The sequence below is a fragment of the Tiliqua scincoides genome, chromosome 7 (genome assembly GCF_035046505.1).
Source record: "Tiliqua scincoides isolate rTilSci1 chromosome 7, rTilSci1.hap2, whole genome shotgun sequence".
NCBI classification, from domain to species: domain Eukaryota; kingdom Metazoa; phylum Chordata; class Lepidosauria; order Squamata; family Scincidae; genus Tiliqua; species Tiliqua scincoides.
In genome coordinates, this window is record NC_089827.1 from 43,262,274 (window position 1) to 43,279,991 (window position 17,718).

Sequence of the window (17,718 nt, forward strand, 5' to 3'; positions counted from 1 at the left end):
CTTGGCACTGAACATAAGTTCAGCATTGACTGCATCCTGATATCACCTTGATGGCAGATGCAGATACATTTTGTGTATCTGCTCAGGTTGATGAGAGGCAAGTATCTTCACCTTTCTCCAACCCAAACCTTCTGTCTCAGAACTGCGTGGTACAACTCCACCCTAAAGCAAAGGATGCCAACAAAAAGCTGGAACTGGATAAGGAAGGAGAGCCATGAATAGTGGAGATTAGAGGGACAGACTAGCAAACTGTGCAGGGGCAGATCGCGGTGTGTTTATTGAGCCCCTGAAGGGGTCTCAGGGAGCTCTCAGGCTCCTAGGAGCACACTTTGAGAAACATTGTTCTGAGGCATCCTGATGAACCAAAGTGCGTGGTTATGTTGTTTCAGCCTTCCGTTTGAGTACCTTCAAACAGCTCAATATGAATTCAACAATTTTTTAAAAATTTTTTTAGTGTGGCATTATTGGACTGGAGTTTTCCTAGCATCTGATTTTGACTCTTTGATGTTATGTCTGTATACTTCTAAAATTTGGATGTTGTATCTCTAGTTCCTTGAAAAATAGCAATATACCAGAAGGAAAATATGCAGACTATAGTTATGTATTGCATTATATATAATGTCATATAATCCAGTCAAATTGTTTAGTGGCAAGTAGTACATCAGCACTGGAACATTCTGCCAGGTAATCATAATTGGAAAATGTAATTAAAATTTTAGCAAATCTAATGAAATTATTACTTGCTTAGTTGACAATTATGTGTAAACATAGCAGATATGAATGCCTTAATGAAAGATTATTTTTCTCCCAGCACAGTTTTTAAAATGTTATGCCAACCAACCTTGTAATATAATAGCGTCTTACATAGCTGATGCAGGATACTGACTCTCCACCTCTGACTTCAGTAGCTGCCCTCCATAGTGTGTGTTCTGTATTCTTTGTGCTACTTCTGTGGTCTTAGAAGTAAAGTACAGGTGGAGCCTGTTTATCCATAGATTTTATATCCATAGATCTGGCTCAACGTGGGTCTCCTGGACCTGCGTTGAGCCAGACTTGGCCCAACCTGAGCCCTCCAAAGGCGACCGAAGCTGTGCTCTGGTTGCCTCCGGAGGGCTTTTGGAAGCCTGCAGAGGCCGCATGTGTCCGTCTGCATCCTCTGCAGGATTCAGAATGGCCCAGTTGTGCAAAAAAACCACTACTTTCAGTTTCCTGAGGGAAACCGGAAGTGACAATTTAATGCCTTTTAAGGCATTCTCAGGCCCAAGGAAGTCGTCCCTGGTGGCAGAATGCCTTTAAAGGCATAGAAAGGGCACTTCCAATTTCCCTTGGGAAGTCAGCAGTAGTGTTTTTTCGCACTACGGGGCCATTCTGATGCCACAGAGGCTGCCTGTGGACGTGCCTCTGGGCTTCAGAATGCCCTTCAAAGGGTTTAGAGGGGCCAAACCTGTGGATTTCCTTATCTGCAGGGGGTCTGAGAATGGATCTCCCATGGATACCAAGGCCCCACCTATAGAGGATTCTTTAGAGAATCCTTATGAAGGAAGACTGATTACCACTCCATTGTCTGTAATGAAGGGTACAAACAGCCATGATACTACTGATGTGTTGTCTTTTCAAAGGTTGACCTATACGTCTGCTTGTTCTGTGGTCGTGGAAACAATGAGGATAAACTGCTACTGTGTGACGGATGTGATGATAGCTACCACACGTTTTGTCTAATACCCCCTTTGCCTGATGTGCCCAAAGGTGACTGGCGATGCCCAAAATGTGTTGCTGAGGTACAGTTTTTTTGTATATTTTTAGTATTGGGGGGGGCAGCATTCAAAAGTAGTTCACCCTTCTGAGAATTTGCTTTGAAATCTCTTTAGAAATGGTTTGCCCTGAAAATGAATCTCTTGTATTAAGGAGTGGAAAATGTTTGTGTTTGTTTGCTGGATGTACACTGCATTTACTTGCGCAGGGAAGCTGTGGCTTACTGTGGCATGAACAGGTGTCGGACATGGTTTAGGATTTTCATGCTCCTGCCTGTGGGAAAGTGGGTTTGTACAGGAAGCTTATCACATTTGGAGACATCCTAATTCCAAGATGCATTGTTTTCCCTTGACTTTCACCCTCCCCCATCTGCAATGTACTGCAGCAAGGGAGGCACTCAGTATTTTGGAAACCAAGTGAATCCACACACCATCCCTACTAAATGGGCTAGTTGACCTGCCTCACTTTACTTCCTTGCTAAAACTGATTCATCTGAAGAAAATGCTGAAAGTTTTCTGATCTATGTTAAAGCTTTTCTCTTGGTTAGGCAAAACAACTTTCAGAGTATCCTGCAGTAAGGGATTGAACTGTGTGTTTTGATCAGACACAATGAGTGTTGGCTGTGTCTCCCTCCTAGGAATGTAACAAACCACGCGAGGCCTTTGGGTTTGAACAGGCTATTCGGGAGTATACCCTCCAGAGCTTTGGTGAGATGGCAGATAACTTCAAGTCTGATTATTTCAACATGCCTGTCCATGTGAGTACACATTTGTTGAGACTTGTTCTGTGTGATGGACAAAAGATCCTCTTGATGGGCAAGGGGGGTGCTTTGCACCTGCTTTGATTGCAGATTCCAAGCCCCGGGGAGCACTGGGGATTGCGGCGCTGCCTCCCTCCCTTTCCCCCGCCCCATAAAGGGACTGGGGAAGCATTCCACGAACTGGTGGGTTGAGACCTTACTAAGCCTTACTAAGTTGAGATGTCAGAGACTGAACCTGTACCTCCTACATGCAAGGTCTATGTTCTGTTTCTGAACTGTGGTCTCCTGCTGGATCTCCAACTCCCTTACTGTTTTCATTGAACTTTCAATTCTGGATGCTAGAGAAAATGTAGTTACTAAAGAGATTAACAACCCAATCCTCTCCTTCCCCTGTAGCTGCTGATGCCGTTGCTCCAAAAATGGGCACCCTGTATCCAGCAACCGGGGGGGGGGGGAATTGGAAGGCTTTGGAGGGGAAAGGGAGTTAAATCCCCATACACTTCTGTAAGCCTCATGCTCTTTAATGGGCTTTCTTGAACCTGCACCTGTGATTTCACATGTTGCAATAAGGAGAGAAAGGCAGCAGGGAGGCTGCTGCCAGAGGCAATAGGATTTGGCATGTGCGCTTGCCACTGGATCAACCCCCTCCCACAGCCTCTCTGCCCCGTTCTGCCCTCCCTCCACCCCCTCTTGCCTCCCCCACTAGTGATCTAGTGGCCAGTGATCCCTGAATGTGCACCAGATGGCTTTGGCATCTCATTACTCAGTGCGCTGCCAGAGACACTTTGCAGCAATCGCCACCAGCGGAATGTGCATTCCACTGTTGGTGTGTCCAATAGGATTGGTCCATAAAATTGGTATTCACAAATTGATGATCTTTTCACATGTAAAAGACATGCTTTCCTTAAACCAAGGCTCAGTTCTATAAGAACCTCATAAAATTTTGAGTTCAGCCAGCCTTGCAAGTTTTGGAGGAGGTGATTGCTATCTCTAGCTTTTATCCATTTATTCTGAACTGAGATGCAAACTATGGGTCCAATCCTATCCAACTTTCCTGCACCGGTGTAGCTGCATTGCTGTCCCGAGGTAAGGGAACAAACGTTCCTATACCTTGAGGAGACTTCTGTGACTGCCCCCCCCCCATTGCAGGATGCAACGCGCACCACTTTGGCATGGCTGCACTGGCACTGGAAAATTGGATAGGATTGGGCCCTATGGCAGTAGATCCCTGTGCCTGTCATAACAGCAGCAGGAAGGGGAATAAAGTGGTAGATTCTTCCTGTCCTTTTAGCCAAGTGGCAACATCTAACAAAATACCTACAAAGTTGGATGGTTCTCCCTTCTCCCTCATTTCTGCAGGTAGATGACTATCATGTTAGAAATAAATGGAACACTCAAACATGACTTTCTTCCACATGCAGTCTGTCTAGGAAAAATGGCACCACGTGATTCTGTTGCATACATAGATAATAGAAACTGCAGCCAAAGTGTGTTCCTGTTACGTTTCCCTCAGGTATTTGAAACAATGAGAGTACTTTTCTCCCTTCTGAGACAAAGTGTCACTGTTCTAAAATTGCTTTTTGAATCCTGAGAAAAATTCTGCATTTTTTTTTCTTGATATGAGTAACAAAATTGCTACACTGTTAACCTGATTTTATTATGAGTTGGAAAAAATCAACAATACTTGAGTGGTCATAAGTATTGGTGTATTTTCTATACATAGCTCACTAGCTAGCTTCAAAGGCTGAACTCCTTTTCAGAGTGTTCCCTCTGTGCTTTCAGATGGTTCCCACTGAGCTGGTGGAGAAGGAGTTTTGGCGACTTGTGAGCAGCATTGAGGAGGATGTAATTGTGGAATATGGAGCAGACATCTCATCCAAGGATTTTGGAAGTGGTTTCCCGATCAAGGATGGGAGGCGAAAGCTCATGCCTGAAGAGGAGGTGTGGCCAGGATATGAAACCTGCATATAGTTTTGCATACTGAAAATCAAACTCTAAAAAAACCTTAAAATATATCTATGCTATCCTAGTGTTGAGAGAGGCAGCAGTTTTTACATGCATTTTATTTTTTTTTAATTCACTGTCTAGAACAGGGGTGTCCAAACTTTTTGTCAGGAGGGCCACATGATCTCTCTGACACTATGTTGAGGACCAGGAAAAAAAGAATTAATTTACATTTAAAATTTGAATAAAATTACATAAATTTACATAAACAAATAAGTTAGAGATGGAAGAGGTGGACTTAGACCTGGCAGATCCAGGTTTGAATCCCCCCTCAGCCACAAAACTTCCTGGGTGACCATGGGCCAGTCACTTTCTCTCAGCCTCACCTACCTCACAGGGTTGTTGTGAGGACAAAAGGAAGGGAGCAGCTGTGTACACCGCCCTGAGCTCCTTGGAGGAAGGGCGGTATAAAAATGTGGAAAATAAATAAATAAATAAACAAACTTATATTAATGAATGAAGGTCCCACAATAGCTCAAGTCCTATAAAAGGCCTTGCACAAAGCAAGGCCAGCCTTTCCTTCGCTGTCGCTGTTGTTTCACAGATATGAAAGGAAGCAGTGGAGGAAAAAGGAAGCCCATGGCTCGTGCAAGGGGTCAAACAGTTGGCCTCATGCTGAGAGTAGTCACTTTGGGCCAGCGTGGGCTCCAGCAAGTCTCTGAAGGGCCAAAGGCTCATTGGAGACTGGGGGTTCCTAGTGGGCCATATTGGGAGTCCCCGAGGGGCTGCAAATGGTCCCTGGCCAAGGTTTGGGCACCCCTGGTCTAGAATAAAGGTTTTGGAGGCTAGCTATGTGTTGCAATGTAGCTTCATGAAACAAAGCCCCAGTATTACCATATATCCTTGGAGGGAATGACTTTCATTATTAGGGGAGTGGAGTAGAGCACTAAGCCTTTTCTTGCTAGCTACTTTTTGCTCTGTCCCCCAGATCCCAAGACCTCTGTTGAAAGATTCCTGTGAATCTGAAGCTAAAGTGGGGGTAAGAGTAGCTGTGGAAGTGTGGAAGGAATCTCAGGGGAAAGTGACTGGCAGCAAGGAAGTCACTTCCTTCACTCCAGTGAAGCTTCTCTCTTTTGAAGGCACTTCATGCTGAATTCTGTTGTGCACAGCTATTGTGTAGTGTGTGGCTTGCCTGAAGTAACAGTAATAAAATGTTGGTAAAACTAGTAAAATACTTTTTATGACAGGTGGAGGTTTGTATGGAGGACACATAACTAGCATTCCCTCTAAAGGATCCACGCTGGTGCTCAGACTGCTTTGGCAGTTGCATTGCTTTGCAATGAGTCAGGATGCTGCATCTGGATATTTAGTGATGATGTCGTTGCTAAACTTCTGGGTTGCTTAGCTCCGTGCTGTGGAGGTGTGTGGCCATGCCACTGCCCACCTTAGAGAGAATACTGCACCCTTAGAGCATGGGTCTCCAAACCCCGGCCTGGGGCCAGGTGCGGCCTGCGGCCAGCCTCTGTCCAGCCCATGGCCAACCTCTTGTCCCCTGAAAGCCACTGGCCACTCAACCGAACTGTGCTCTGGTTGTGTCTGGAGGGCATTCTGAGGGCCAGAGAGGTTGAATGAATGAGTCTGTTCATTCAATTATTCACTCATCTAAGTTCCATCTCTGATTTATTTATTTAAATTTTATATTTAAATTTTTTTTCTGGCCCTCAGCACTGTGCCAGATATTTGATGTGGCCATCTGGCCAAAAAGTTTGGAGACCCTGCCTTAGAGTGAACCACATTTCTGTCCCCCAGATCACTGTAGGAGAGGACCTGTTTACCTGGCAGTGGAGATAGCTGATTTGTGTCTTCCTCTTCCCTCCTCCTCCCATCTTGGTTTTGAGTAATATGTGGTCTGAGCAAATTAATGATCAGTTTGCAGTTGTATTACAACCTAGCTAGAGAAAGTGTAATGGGAACCTTTTCCTGTATTAGGCTGCAATCCTATCACACTTGCCTAGGAGTAAGCCCCATTAACTGTAATGGAACTTCTGAGTAGACAAGATTGGGCTCTTAATTGCCTCCTGGCATTTTCCTTTATGAATCTCTTTCTTTCTATTGCAGGACTATGCCCTTTCTGGCTGGAACCTCAACAATATGCCCGTATTGGAACAATCGGTCCTTGCTCACATCAATGCTGATATTTCTGGAATGAAGGTGCCCTGGCTTTATGTGGGGATGTGCTTCTCCTCTTTCTGCTGGCACATTGAGGATCACTGGAGCTATTCCATCAACTACCTTCATTGGTATGGACTCTGTTGCTCTGAAGATATGTGTGCATGCCCAGGTTGATGGTAGAGCAATTCTTGCATTTGCTCAGTGTTAGCCCTTCCTAGAGACTGACACAAGTTCTTAACCCAGGGCAGAAGAACATGAAGTACAGTCGTTTAGGGTGCAATCCTAACCCGCGCTGGAGCAGGCAAGCTAGGAGGTTTGTGCTGCATCCAGCGCGGGATTGCAGCGAGCAGAGGCTCAGCCACGGGCAAGGGGAAGCTCTTCCCGTTACCCGTGGGTAAGGGCTGCGTGCCCCTTATGGGTCTCCTCGGACCTGCGCCACCTCTGGAGGTGGCACAAGTCTGAGAAGAGCGTATCGGTTTGAAGCCGCTCCGCTTGCCCTGGGACGGGGGTTGGGATCCGTCATAACCATCCGGTCCCAGCCCAGCTCCCTGCTCGCCCTCCCCCTGCCCAGTAATGCCCCCTCCCGCCCCCTCCCCATGCCTACAGTTGCTGCTTATGTTGGCACACTCGCGCTGACTCAAGCGGTGGCGTGGGAGCCGTGGCGGAGACTTCTGCCTCCATCCGCGTGTCGGTGCATCTGAATGCGCTGATGCAGCTCCTGCCTAAGGAGGCGCAAACATGCTTTATGGCACGTTTGTGACCCTCCAGGGCCAGCTATACCGGCATAACTGCCAGTTAGGATTGCACCCTTAGTGTCCTGTAAGAGCATGAGTATTAAGGGGAGAAGCAGGTATATGTCAGGGCTGAAAAACCTTCTAATGTTCTGCAGTGGGGAGAATAATATCTTTTAGATGATTACTGAACAAATGCCCTACATATAACAGCTGTTGCTTGTTATCCACTATGGTCAAGTAACATTTAAAATATGGAAATCTGTTATAGTTCTCTTATCAAGAAGGCATATAAACAAGTTGTCAACCCTTGGTCTAAAGCAGGGGTGTCCAAAGTTTTTGGCAGGTGGGCCTCATCAGCTCTCTGACATTGTGTTGGGAGCTGGGGAAAAAAGAATTAATTTTTATTTAAAATTTGAATAAATTTACATAAGTTTACATAAATGAATATATTAAAGATGAACTTATATGAATGAATGAAGGTCTTGCGATAGCTCAAGGCCTATAAAAAGGCTTTGCACAAAGTAAGGCTGGCCTTTCCTTTGCTGCTGCTATTGCATCACAGACGTGAAACAGCAAACAGTGGAGGGAGCCCTCATCCCACAGTTCACGCAAGAGGTCAAACAGTCGCCCTCACACTGAGAGCAGTTGCATTGGGCCAGTGTGGGCTCCAGCAAATCTCTGGAGGGCCAGAGGCTCATTGGAGACTGGGGGCTCCCTGAGGGCCGCATTGAGAGACCTCGAGGGCCACATGTGGCCCCAGGGCCAGGGTTTGGGCACCCCTGGTCTAAAGTATTGTGCTTCTATCTATCTGGTCTGTTCTCAGTGAACTCCCAATTCTGCTTCTGGGAGAATAGGCCTATTTTGGTATGGTTGTTAAAATGCACTGGAATGGTTAGCCCACAGTGTTTCAATGTTTCCAGCCCCAAAAGCTAGGGGCCAGACAATTTCATCAGTCTCTAGGACTCAAATGTAAGACCCTATAACCTCAACGACAAATTTAAAAGCATGGTTAGCACTGTATGTAAAAAACAGCAATGCTATCGAGATGGTAGGGGGTGATGAAAGCCTGTGAGGGATGGAAAGTAATACGGTGGTCCATCTGCAGCAGGAAAGGTGGCGGGGGAGCAGTGCTCACTGTGAATGTTATTTTCTACTAGGGGAGAGCCAAAGACATGGTATGGAGTGCCATCTCACGCAGCAGAACAACTGGAGGAAGTGATGAGAGAGTTGGCTCCTGAGCTGTTTGAAACACAACCTGATCTATTGCACCAGCTGGTCACCATCATGAACCCCAATGTACTTATGGAACATGGTGTGCCTGTAAGTATCACAGAATCTCTCCCTGTACTCCTAGCATGTTTCCATAGGACTGGAGTTCACCCTCTGTTTAATCTTCAGCAGCTTACTATGATGGTGATTTTTATTATGTAGAAGTTGTCTTAAGAATTGGGCGCTGTACAAAAATTCAGCCTTGCTTAAAAAAAAAGCAGCACTGGAATGCTTTAATTGAAACCAGCAAAACATATTAATTCATCAAAGCACTCATTACTGCAACACATTTGATTTTGTGTCACTTTGATCTTCATGTTTTGTAAAAAAACTTGGCCATGGTTTGGGGAGGAGGGGGGAGTGCTGATGCTGAACCTTTAAGCAGCAATCAGTTCTAGTTTGTTTCCTATTTACGTTTTGTCTCCATCCAATGTCCTGATAAAGCAGTGTATGCTGTGTTCCAAAAGCTTTTAACTCTTATGAAGTGATAAGTGGTTGTTTCCCTTGCAGACCGTGTAAAGATGTTCCTTCTGGCAATTTATGGAATGTGGTTTAAAGCACCTTTAAAACAAACATAAAAACTAGAACTTGAAGGTTTTAAAACCAGCCTCCTCCTTTGCAGCTCATGTAAATTGAAGTGGTTGCAGGTTGAGTGCACTGTGTGAAGCAGTTGGGCAAACATGGGAAAAGGTAATGCGTTGGTCAGGCATGAGATAGCAGTTGATGTCAATCATTTAAAATGTATTTTGGGGGGAATCCAATGTGATACATGCTCCTCTGAACCTCATGCTTTCTCACTGACTTGTTTCTAGGTATATCGGACCAATCAGTGTGCTGGTGAATTTGTAGTGACTTTTCCTCGTGCCTATCACTCTGGATTTAATCAAGGCTACAATTTTGCTGAAGCTGTGAACTTTTGCACTGCTGACTGGGTTTGTATACATTTGTCATGACCTAGCTTGTAGCTTGTAACTTACCCAAGCAATACCATTTGTGCTCTTTGGTGGTTTTGTAGTAAAGGGAATCCATCACTGATCCTTATGAAATGACATTTCAACTTTCCATTTTTTCATATTTGTTCATTGGGTGGACACAGAAGAAAGAACTAAATCTTTGTGTTTTTTGGATTACCTAATGATCACAGTAATAATTGTCATAATAAAAGAGGCTAGAATAATAATAAACACAACAAGATCTCTTTATGCAAGAAGTGTTGTAGGCTCTATATATAACTCAGGTGTAGGTCTTGCAGTATAAATCTGGACACTGGAACCAACATGATAATATCAGTAACACATTACTATCTTTTAAAGCAAAAAAAGAATCTGAAGTATGATAAAACTTAAAACTGGCTGGCATCTTGTGTAGTATCAACCTGTTGTATGTTGCAATACTTTCAATTGCTTTGGATTGGGTTTCCTAGACTTAAAGAGGAGACAGCATCTTTTGACAGGATTGTTTTCCTGCTACTCTTCTCTTCTGGTTTCCCCCCCTCCTCATCCCCTGCTGCTGTGTTTATCTCTTTTTTTTGTTCTTGACTAACGATGTGGTTCGCTCAGCACTTCTGGGGGAGAGGCTGATTTCAGACAGGCTATTTAAAATTTCTTTTGCCTAATGTGAAACGAAACCCTTGGGATTTGGAGCTTGTACAGCCAATTCCCTTGTCTTTTTTCCTCTAGAAGACTCCAAAGAGCTTGACTTACTAAGGTCTCTGGAGATCCTCCTGTAAGATACTGTGACACGCTTAATAACTGTAATTGCTTACATCCTTCTAATGAGCCTATTTTTAATCTGGTTTTCCTCATCCCCTCCTAGACTGTTATGGAGGAAGGGGATATTTGGGCAGCCTGCTATAATGCAACTGAAAAATAAATTGATGTTTTTCCCTTTGTAGCTTCCCATGGGTCGGCAGTGTGTCAGCCATTACCGACGATTGAGACGCCACTGTGTTTTCTCTCATGAGGAACTCATCTTCAAGATGGCTGCAGACCCTGAATGTTTGGATGTGGGGCTTGCTGCCATGGTCTGTAAAGAAATGACTCTTATGACAGAGGAGGAAGCACGCTTAAGGGAATCTGTTGTACAGATGGTAAGTTCAGGGAAACTTTGCTGCTGTTGCTTACTGGGTTTTTGGGGTGAGCAAAGAGAATGTGGGATCCAAGAAAATAGAGTTCTTCCTACCAGTATCCTTAACAGATGTCATTTTTTTGCTTAAGGGTGTGCTGATGTCTGAGGAGGAAGTGTTTGAACTGGTTCCAGATGATGAACGTCAGTGTGCAGCCTGTCGGACCACATGTTTCCTGTCTGCCCTTACGTGTTCCTGTAACCCTGAGCGGCTTGTATGCTTGTACCATCCAAGTGATTTGTGTTCATGCTCTATGCAGGAGAAATGTCTCAGGTATGAACTTCTCAGTCAGTCTTTCCTAAACTGTTGGCCCTTGTAGACTTGGAGCAAGGTTTCTTGTTTAAGCACAGGCACAGTATTTCATGGTCTGATAAATACAGAACGTCTTGATTGTTCTCCCTCTCTTATCCCTATCTTATCTCAGGGTTGCAATTTGGCTAAAGCCTTCTTGTCTATCTCCAGATACCGGTATCCATTAGAGGACTTTCCTTCCCTGCTGTATGGAGTGAAAGTTAGAGCGCAATCCTATGATACTTGGGTCAGCAGAGTCACAGAGGCGCTATCTGCCAACCTCTCCCACAAGAAAGGTTAGACTCAAGTTTCTTAATGGGTATCTTTAAAATCTGGCTGAAAACCATCTGTTGAAGATTTGGTTTTGCTGAAACCAGCGCTCTCCTTGGCTTGTAAATGTACTGAACAATTTTAAGCAAGGCTCTCTGTGAGTTAGTGAGTGTGTGCATGTGGGGAGGGCAGTTCCTCAGGTGTATGGTACAGAATAAAATGTGGTATTGGATGAAGAATTGAGCTTTACTTTTCATTTAAAAAATAAAACAAGCTTCTAGGAACCATAGGCTTGGCTAATATTTCCAATAAATATGAGCAAGATTTTGGAGCCCTTTGTAGCTTATTACCCCCCCTCCCACCCACCCACCCACCCACACACACACACACACATTCTTTTTTCTAAAGATTTGTATGCCTCTTTATCCAAAGCAGCATACAATATAATAAAATCATAATGTAAATTAACGGAATAATAATAATAATAATAATAATAATAATAATAAAAACTTTATTTTTATCCCGCCCTTCTCCCAAAAAGGGACCCAGGGCGGCTAACACGTATAAAACAGATTAAAACATAATTTCACAAACGGATAAAAACATATTAAAAAACACATTAGCAGAACCCATAAAAACAGTAGTCAGAAGAGTCAGAATAAAAGAGCATAAAACAGCAGTTCTTAGAGGAATCGGGCCTGTAAAAAAGCAACTAAAAGATATATAAAAGATGTTAAAAAGGCCATAACGTCAGAAGGCTTGGTTAAACAACAAGGTCTTCAGGCCTCGCCGAAAGGTCTCAAGAGAGGGAGCCATTCTCAAGTCAAGGGGAAGGGAGTTCCATAAGGTTGATGCCACTACTGAGAAGGCCCTATTTCTTGCCGCCGCCCCACGTAACTCCTTAGGCGGCGGCACTTGTAAAAAGGCCTTCTCTGATGACCTGAGAGGACGAGCCGGATTGTACGGGAGTAGGCGATCTCTAAGATAACCTGGCCCAGAGCAGTATAGGGCTTTAAAGGTCAAAACCAGCACCTTGAATTGGGCCTGGAAACGAATGGGCAGCCAATGTAGCCCCCAGAGAAGCGGACTGACAGAGTCAAACCGCCTAGCTCCAGTGACCACACGGGCCGCCGCATTCTGCACTAATTGCGGTTTCCGAACCGTCTTCAGGGGCAGCCCCACATAAAGCGCGTTACAATAATCTAACCTCGATGTCACCGTAGCATGGATCACCGTGGCCAGGTCTGCACGATCCAAGTACGGACGCAGCTGGCGCACCAGCCGAAGCTGAGCAAAGGCCCCCCTAGCCACAGCCGCCACCTGGGAATCCAGGAGCAGCTGCGAGTCCAGGTGGACCCCCAAGCTGCGGACCTGCTCCTTCAGAGGGAGTGCAACCCCATTCAGAGCAAGCTGATAATCCAGCACCTGCATCGAGGATTTCCGAACCAGGAGAGCCTCTGTCTTATCCGGATTTAATTTCAGATCCGGATTTAACTGAAAACAAAATATATAAAATACTGTACAGTACAAGATAGGCAAGTAGCATGTTTAAATCAAATAGCACCAATACCATAAGAAAATTACAAAAATAAAACATAAAATAAGAATTCAGATTGATATGCAGAATGTAGAGAATGTAGAATTTAGATTTCCGAAGTGCAATTAAAGTCTGCAGAGTTGCACTTAGTCCTGCCCTTTTAAGCAATATAGAAACTGGTCCATATCCAGCAGGACCATGTTGTCCTATGCTTTCCCATACTTTTAAACTGCTTTTGAAGCTTCTTTTGAGTTTAGGACAACAACTTGCAATATGTCACAGAGGGCTGCAGTCAGGAGGATGTTGGCAAAGGCAGCTATGCTGGTATGTAGGGCTTTGCATAACATTATGACTGCAAGTCCTACAGAGACTTCACTTCTCTTTTAGCTTCAGGAGTGGGCCTCTTACCACCAAAATAAGGTAAAGCATTGTCCAGAAAATGTGCAGTTGACCAAAATGAGTTATCCAAGTTGTTAGTATGGCCTGACACATTTTTTTTACAATTGTGGTATGTGGGACACTTGGCCCTTTCATAAATAATGACCCTTTTAAACAAACACCAATAGTGACAAAACACCAGTTGCCCAGGGATGCCTGGCCAGCTGCTGTACATTTCAGGCAGAAAATGCTTTAAGCTTTGGCTAATATTGGCCCCATGCTTGCTATCAAGCCAATTTGGGCTTATTTTGTACAATTCAAACAATTTGAGCCATGGATGGCTGTAGCCCTGAGGAGTGTGTTCTGAAGAGATTGGATTCTGAATTCAGTTAGTTCCATGTGGTGCGGTGATGACTGTGTAATGCAGTAAGTTTTAACCCTTTTCGGCTCACAGCACACTGACAAGGCACTAAAATTGTCAGGGCACTGCAGACGTTTTTGGACCATTGATAAGGCACATCATGCTGTTGGTGGGGGCCTCACATCCCCTAGTGGCCCTCCACCAAACTCCCATGGCACACCTGGGGACCATCCATGGCACACCAGTGTGCCACAGCACAGTGGTTGAAAATGGCTGGTGTAATGGGTGTGTAGTGTCAGAGTTAATAAGCTGGTGTGCCAACTCTTGGGAGATGTTCCCCTACTTTAAAATACAGTGGTGCCTCGCAAGACGAAATTAATTCGTTCCGCAAGTCGTTTCATATTGCGAAAATTTCATCTTGCAAAGCGCGGTTTCCCATAGGAATGCATTGAAATTTAATTAATGCGTTCCTATGGGCAAAAAAAGTCAGAACAAAGTCAAATTTGGTTTACAAAGTGTTTAAGTGCTCTTTAAAGGCTTACATACTGTACAGAGGATTTCAAAAATTTCAAGCACAAAACTTCAACTTTTTAATTTTAAAAATTCGTCTTGCGAAACACGGCATAGAAAAATTCGTCTTGCGAGTCACCAGAAAAAATCACAAAAACGCTTTCGTCTTGCAAGTTTTTCGGTGTGCAAGGCATTCGTCTTGCGAGGCACCACTGTACTGATTGTTGCTCAAATTGAGCATCATGACAAGTTAGTTACTTAGGCTGCAAGCCTGTGCATGCTTGGAACTCAGCCCCACTGAACTCAGTGGGACTTACTTCTGAGTAGACAGGCTTACAATTGGGCTGTCTATCAATGGAAATATTTGATTGCCAACTTACTTTCATCCCTCCTTGCCCAGAAAATAGGTTTATGTATTGGCATGAGTTTGAGAGATCCACTAGAATGAGGAAAAAATGTATTCTTGGTGCAAAGAGTGGACATTGAATATACAGGGATTTTCTATCTGTGACAAGTCTGCCATGGCGGGAGGGGGGGTGAGAAGAGTTTATGTATTTGTGCACATGGATTCTTAGCCATTTTTGTTGCAGACGTGATTGAGCTGAGAGTGATGTTGGAGGATGCTGAAGACAGAAAGTATCCGGAGAATGACCTTTTCCGCAAGTTAAAAGATGCTGTAAAAGAGGCGGAAACATGTGCATCTGTGGCCCAGCTGCTCCTGAGCAAAAAGCAAAAGCACAGGTATGATTGGGTAGGATGCAGATAGACTTTTTACTGTGTGAAAATAACTAGAAAATGTATTTCCTGTTGTCAAAAGACATTGCACAGGGTAGTGTTTGGGTGGGAAAGGATGTTTAGAGAAGTTTTGTACACAAAGCTGTGAAAGTCTGACATAGTAAATATCTGAAGAAAAGCCTGTATAAATTGAGACAGAACTGCTGAGGCATTTAAACAATGTATGAGATTTCCTATGAAAAATCTTTGGAAACTGGAGCTTCTGGTAATTCAGATATGGCAACCAGGTTATTAACTGCTGGTTCCTGAGCTGACCATAATTTGCCTGAACGTCAGTAGCTTCCAGTTCCAAATGCAAGTGGAACTGGAATCCCTTTTGACCTAGAATCCCTAAAAAGGAATACTTCTCTGAAGAGACTCCAACCTATGTAAGATCAACAGAGGACATGCTCTGGGCATCTCCTCCTTAAGCTGGGAGGATGGTTAGGAGGGGCAAGACCTCTTTTGTTGTAGCATTTCAACTGTGGAACAGTCACACAAGCATATGTGCTATTTTCCTGTCTTAAGCACATGATGGAAACTGTTGTATTTGGTAAAGCTTTTGGTGGGTGTTAATTCTTGACAGGTAGTATATTTTTATAATCTGTTCTCCTGTCTGCCCTAGTGCTACTGTTTTTCATCATATTTGCAAATTTAGTGTGGTTCTGTCTTGTGCAGGTTTTAGACATTTTCATAAACTGCCATGGATATTATGAGGTGCTTAAGACACACCTCTTCAAATGTGCTTTCTCAGATTTAGTATTGGTTTTCCATGCTTTTGGATTGCGTTTGTCTTTTTACCCTTATAGTTCTCACTGTTAATATTCCTTTTATGCCTGTAAATTCACCTCTAATTTTTTTTAAGTAAGGCAGAATAAAATTGTTTTAAATTTATATTAAATATCAGTTTTGAGTTACATTTTTAAAGTAGCAGTAATTCAAATTATGAACTGATTCTTTAGTAAGTGAAACTCTCCCAAGGCTTCCTTCATGAAATGCAGTTATCTTATTCTGGAGTAATTTGCCAGTAGTTAGCTGATTTCTGCAGGTAATTGGAAACTGTGTCATGATTTCCAACCTGGCTTGTAAATTTTTTTTCTATCCATTAAGCAGACTGAGCCCTGATAGTGGGAGAACACGAACCAAGCTGACAGTAGAGGAACTGAAAGCATTTGTCCAACAGTTATTTAGCCTTCCCTGTGTCATCACTCAAGCCCGGCAAGTAAAGGTATGTAGCTGGAGAGGGTTGTTTTTGGATCAATATTGTTCATTTCCTATTTGAACTCTAGAATTTTGTATGCTAAAAAAGGTATGTAGCTTTTGTAAAGGTATGTAAAGGTATGTAGCTGGAGAGGGTTGTTTTTGGATCAATATTGTTCATTTCCTATTTGAACTCTAGAATTTTGTATGCTAAAAAAAAATCATTGAAACTCCAAGAAATTTTTTCAGGACAGACTACAAACACAAATATTGTGCATCCAGTGGGACTTATTTCATAGTATACACAGTTATGTGTTTAGTACAGGAGTTCTTCAAACTATCATAAGCCTTCTTGAATTCATGCTTCTGAAATACAGTTGTTCCCAAATTGAGGTGTATGTTACTATTGCCAAGGTGAAACAGTGACATGGTTTGTCTGACAGCACTTCTGTTTTTCCTCTGGGCAGCACACTGTGACAAAGGCAAAAAGTGGTGAGCTAAGCACTACTTCATCTGGGGATGAAAGATTGGGGGGAGGGAAGCCCTGTAGTAATACTTCTGGCAATGATATTCAAGAAGAGCGTTTTGAGGGGAGCTTGGAGTCGGTAAGTTCACAGTTGGTTAACACAACTTGGTACGGTCTACTGTTTGATAGTTCAGTCAGTGAATCACCACAAAGTTCATCCCTCCTTTGCCATCTGCTGCATGCTCATATGCTGATCTGTTGATTTACTTTAATTTTTTGCTTGACACTATACTTGAGGCACTATACTTGGTGCCTCAGCAGCACTGCATCATCTGAAAATGGATGGAAAATTGATTAAAAAAAAATAGGGCTACCTGAACAGTCAGGAGCCCCTTTGATGTTTGTGGCAACTGCTGTCACTGTTCCTGATGATCACCTTCTCTAAATCTTTTCTTAGAACCTGTTGGACGATGTTGAAGAGTTCCATGAGCGTGCTCAGGAGGCCATGATGGACGAGGTCCCAGACTCTGCCAAGCTACAGATGTTGATAGACATGGGCACCGGCCTCTATGTGGAACTTCCTGAATTGCCTCGCCTGAAGCAAGAGTTGCAGCAGGCGCGTTGGCTGGATGAAGTGCGGGTGACCCTTTCAGACCCTCAGAGAGTCACCTTAGATGTGATGAAGAAGCTGATTGACTCAGGGGTAGGGCTGGCACCACACCATGCAGTGGAAAAGGCCATGGCTGAATTGCAGGAACTTCTTACCGTCTCTGAGAGATGGGAAGAGAAAGCCAAGGTCTGCCTGCAAGCAAGGTGAGTATTCCTGTTGGTTACTGGCTCCAGGGCCTTGAAAACTGCCTTAAATGAACAGCAGAAATGGTCAGTTTTTTGGCATCTCAGAGCTAAAGCAATTTTAAACAAGCCATATGTAAGCATGTTGAACAGTTGTATTAATAATTCTCCCTTCCTTTGGCCTCAGCATCCCTGAAAGGAAATCAGAACACTTGCATTATGACTTCTTCCTCCCAAGGGCAGATACATTTAACAGTGTAGCAGCTTCCTGTTAAAAGTGGGTTCTGAGTTCTGTTGGTGCTGATGTTAAGTATTTATTATCATCCTAACAAACTCGGAGTAGCACAATGGTTGATCAAGCAGTATTCCATGCCTTTGGTTTT

The 17,718-nt window shown here is 43.8% G+C and overlaps 1 protein-coding gene across 5 annotated transcripts in view; it reads left to right on the top strand.

Moving 5' to 3' along the window:
• The window catches only part of KDM5A (lysine demethylase 5A), a 61,371-nt gene that overhangs the window by 21,628 nt on the left and 22,025 nt on the right, over positions 1 to 17,718 (top strand). For 3 of the 5 annotated variants that reach the window (XM_066633165.1, XM_066633166.1, XM_066633169.1), the window contains 12 exons: positions 1,620 to 1,778; positions 2,390 to 2,509; positions 4,295 to 4,453; positions 6,575 to 6,756; positions 8,520 to 8,682; positions 9,444 to 9,563; positions 10,526 to 10,720; positions 10,848 to 11,029; positions 11,219 to 11,343; positions 14,694 to 14,844; positions 15,988 to 16,105; positions 17,001 to 17,356. In XM_066633165.1, coding sequence (XP_066489262.1) covers positions 1,620 to 1,778; positions 2,390 to 2,509; positions 4,295 to 4,453; positions 6,575 to 6,756; positions 8,520 to 8,682; positions 9,444 to 9,563; positions 10,526 to 10,720; positions 10,848 to 11,029; positions 11,219 to 11,343; positions 14,694 to 14,844; positions 15,988 to 16,105; positions 17,001 to 17,356 — 2,030 coding nt within the window. The remainder of the gene's footprint in view (positions 1 to 1,619; positions 1,779 to 2,389; positions 2,510 to 4,294; positions 4,454 to 6,574; positions 6,757 to 8,519; positions 8,683 to 9,443; positions 9,564 to 10,525; positions 10,721 to 10,847; positions 11,030 to 11,218; positions 11,344 to 14,693; positions 14,845 to 15,987; positions 16,106 to 17,000; positions 17,357 to 17,718) is intronic. The other 2 variants (XM_066633167.1, XM_066633168.1) reach the window with 1 other exon arrangement.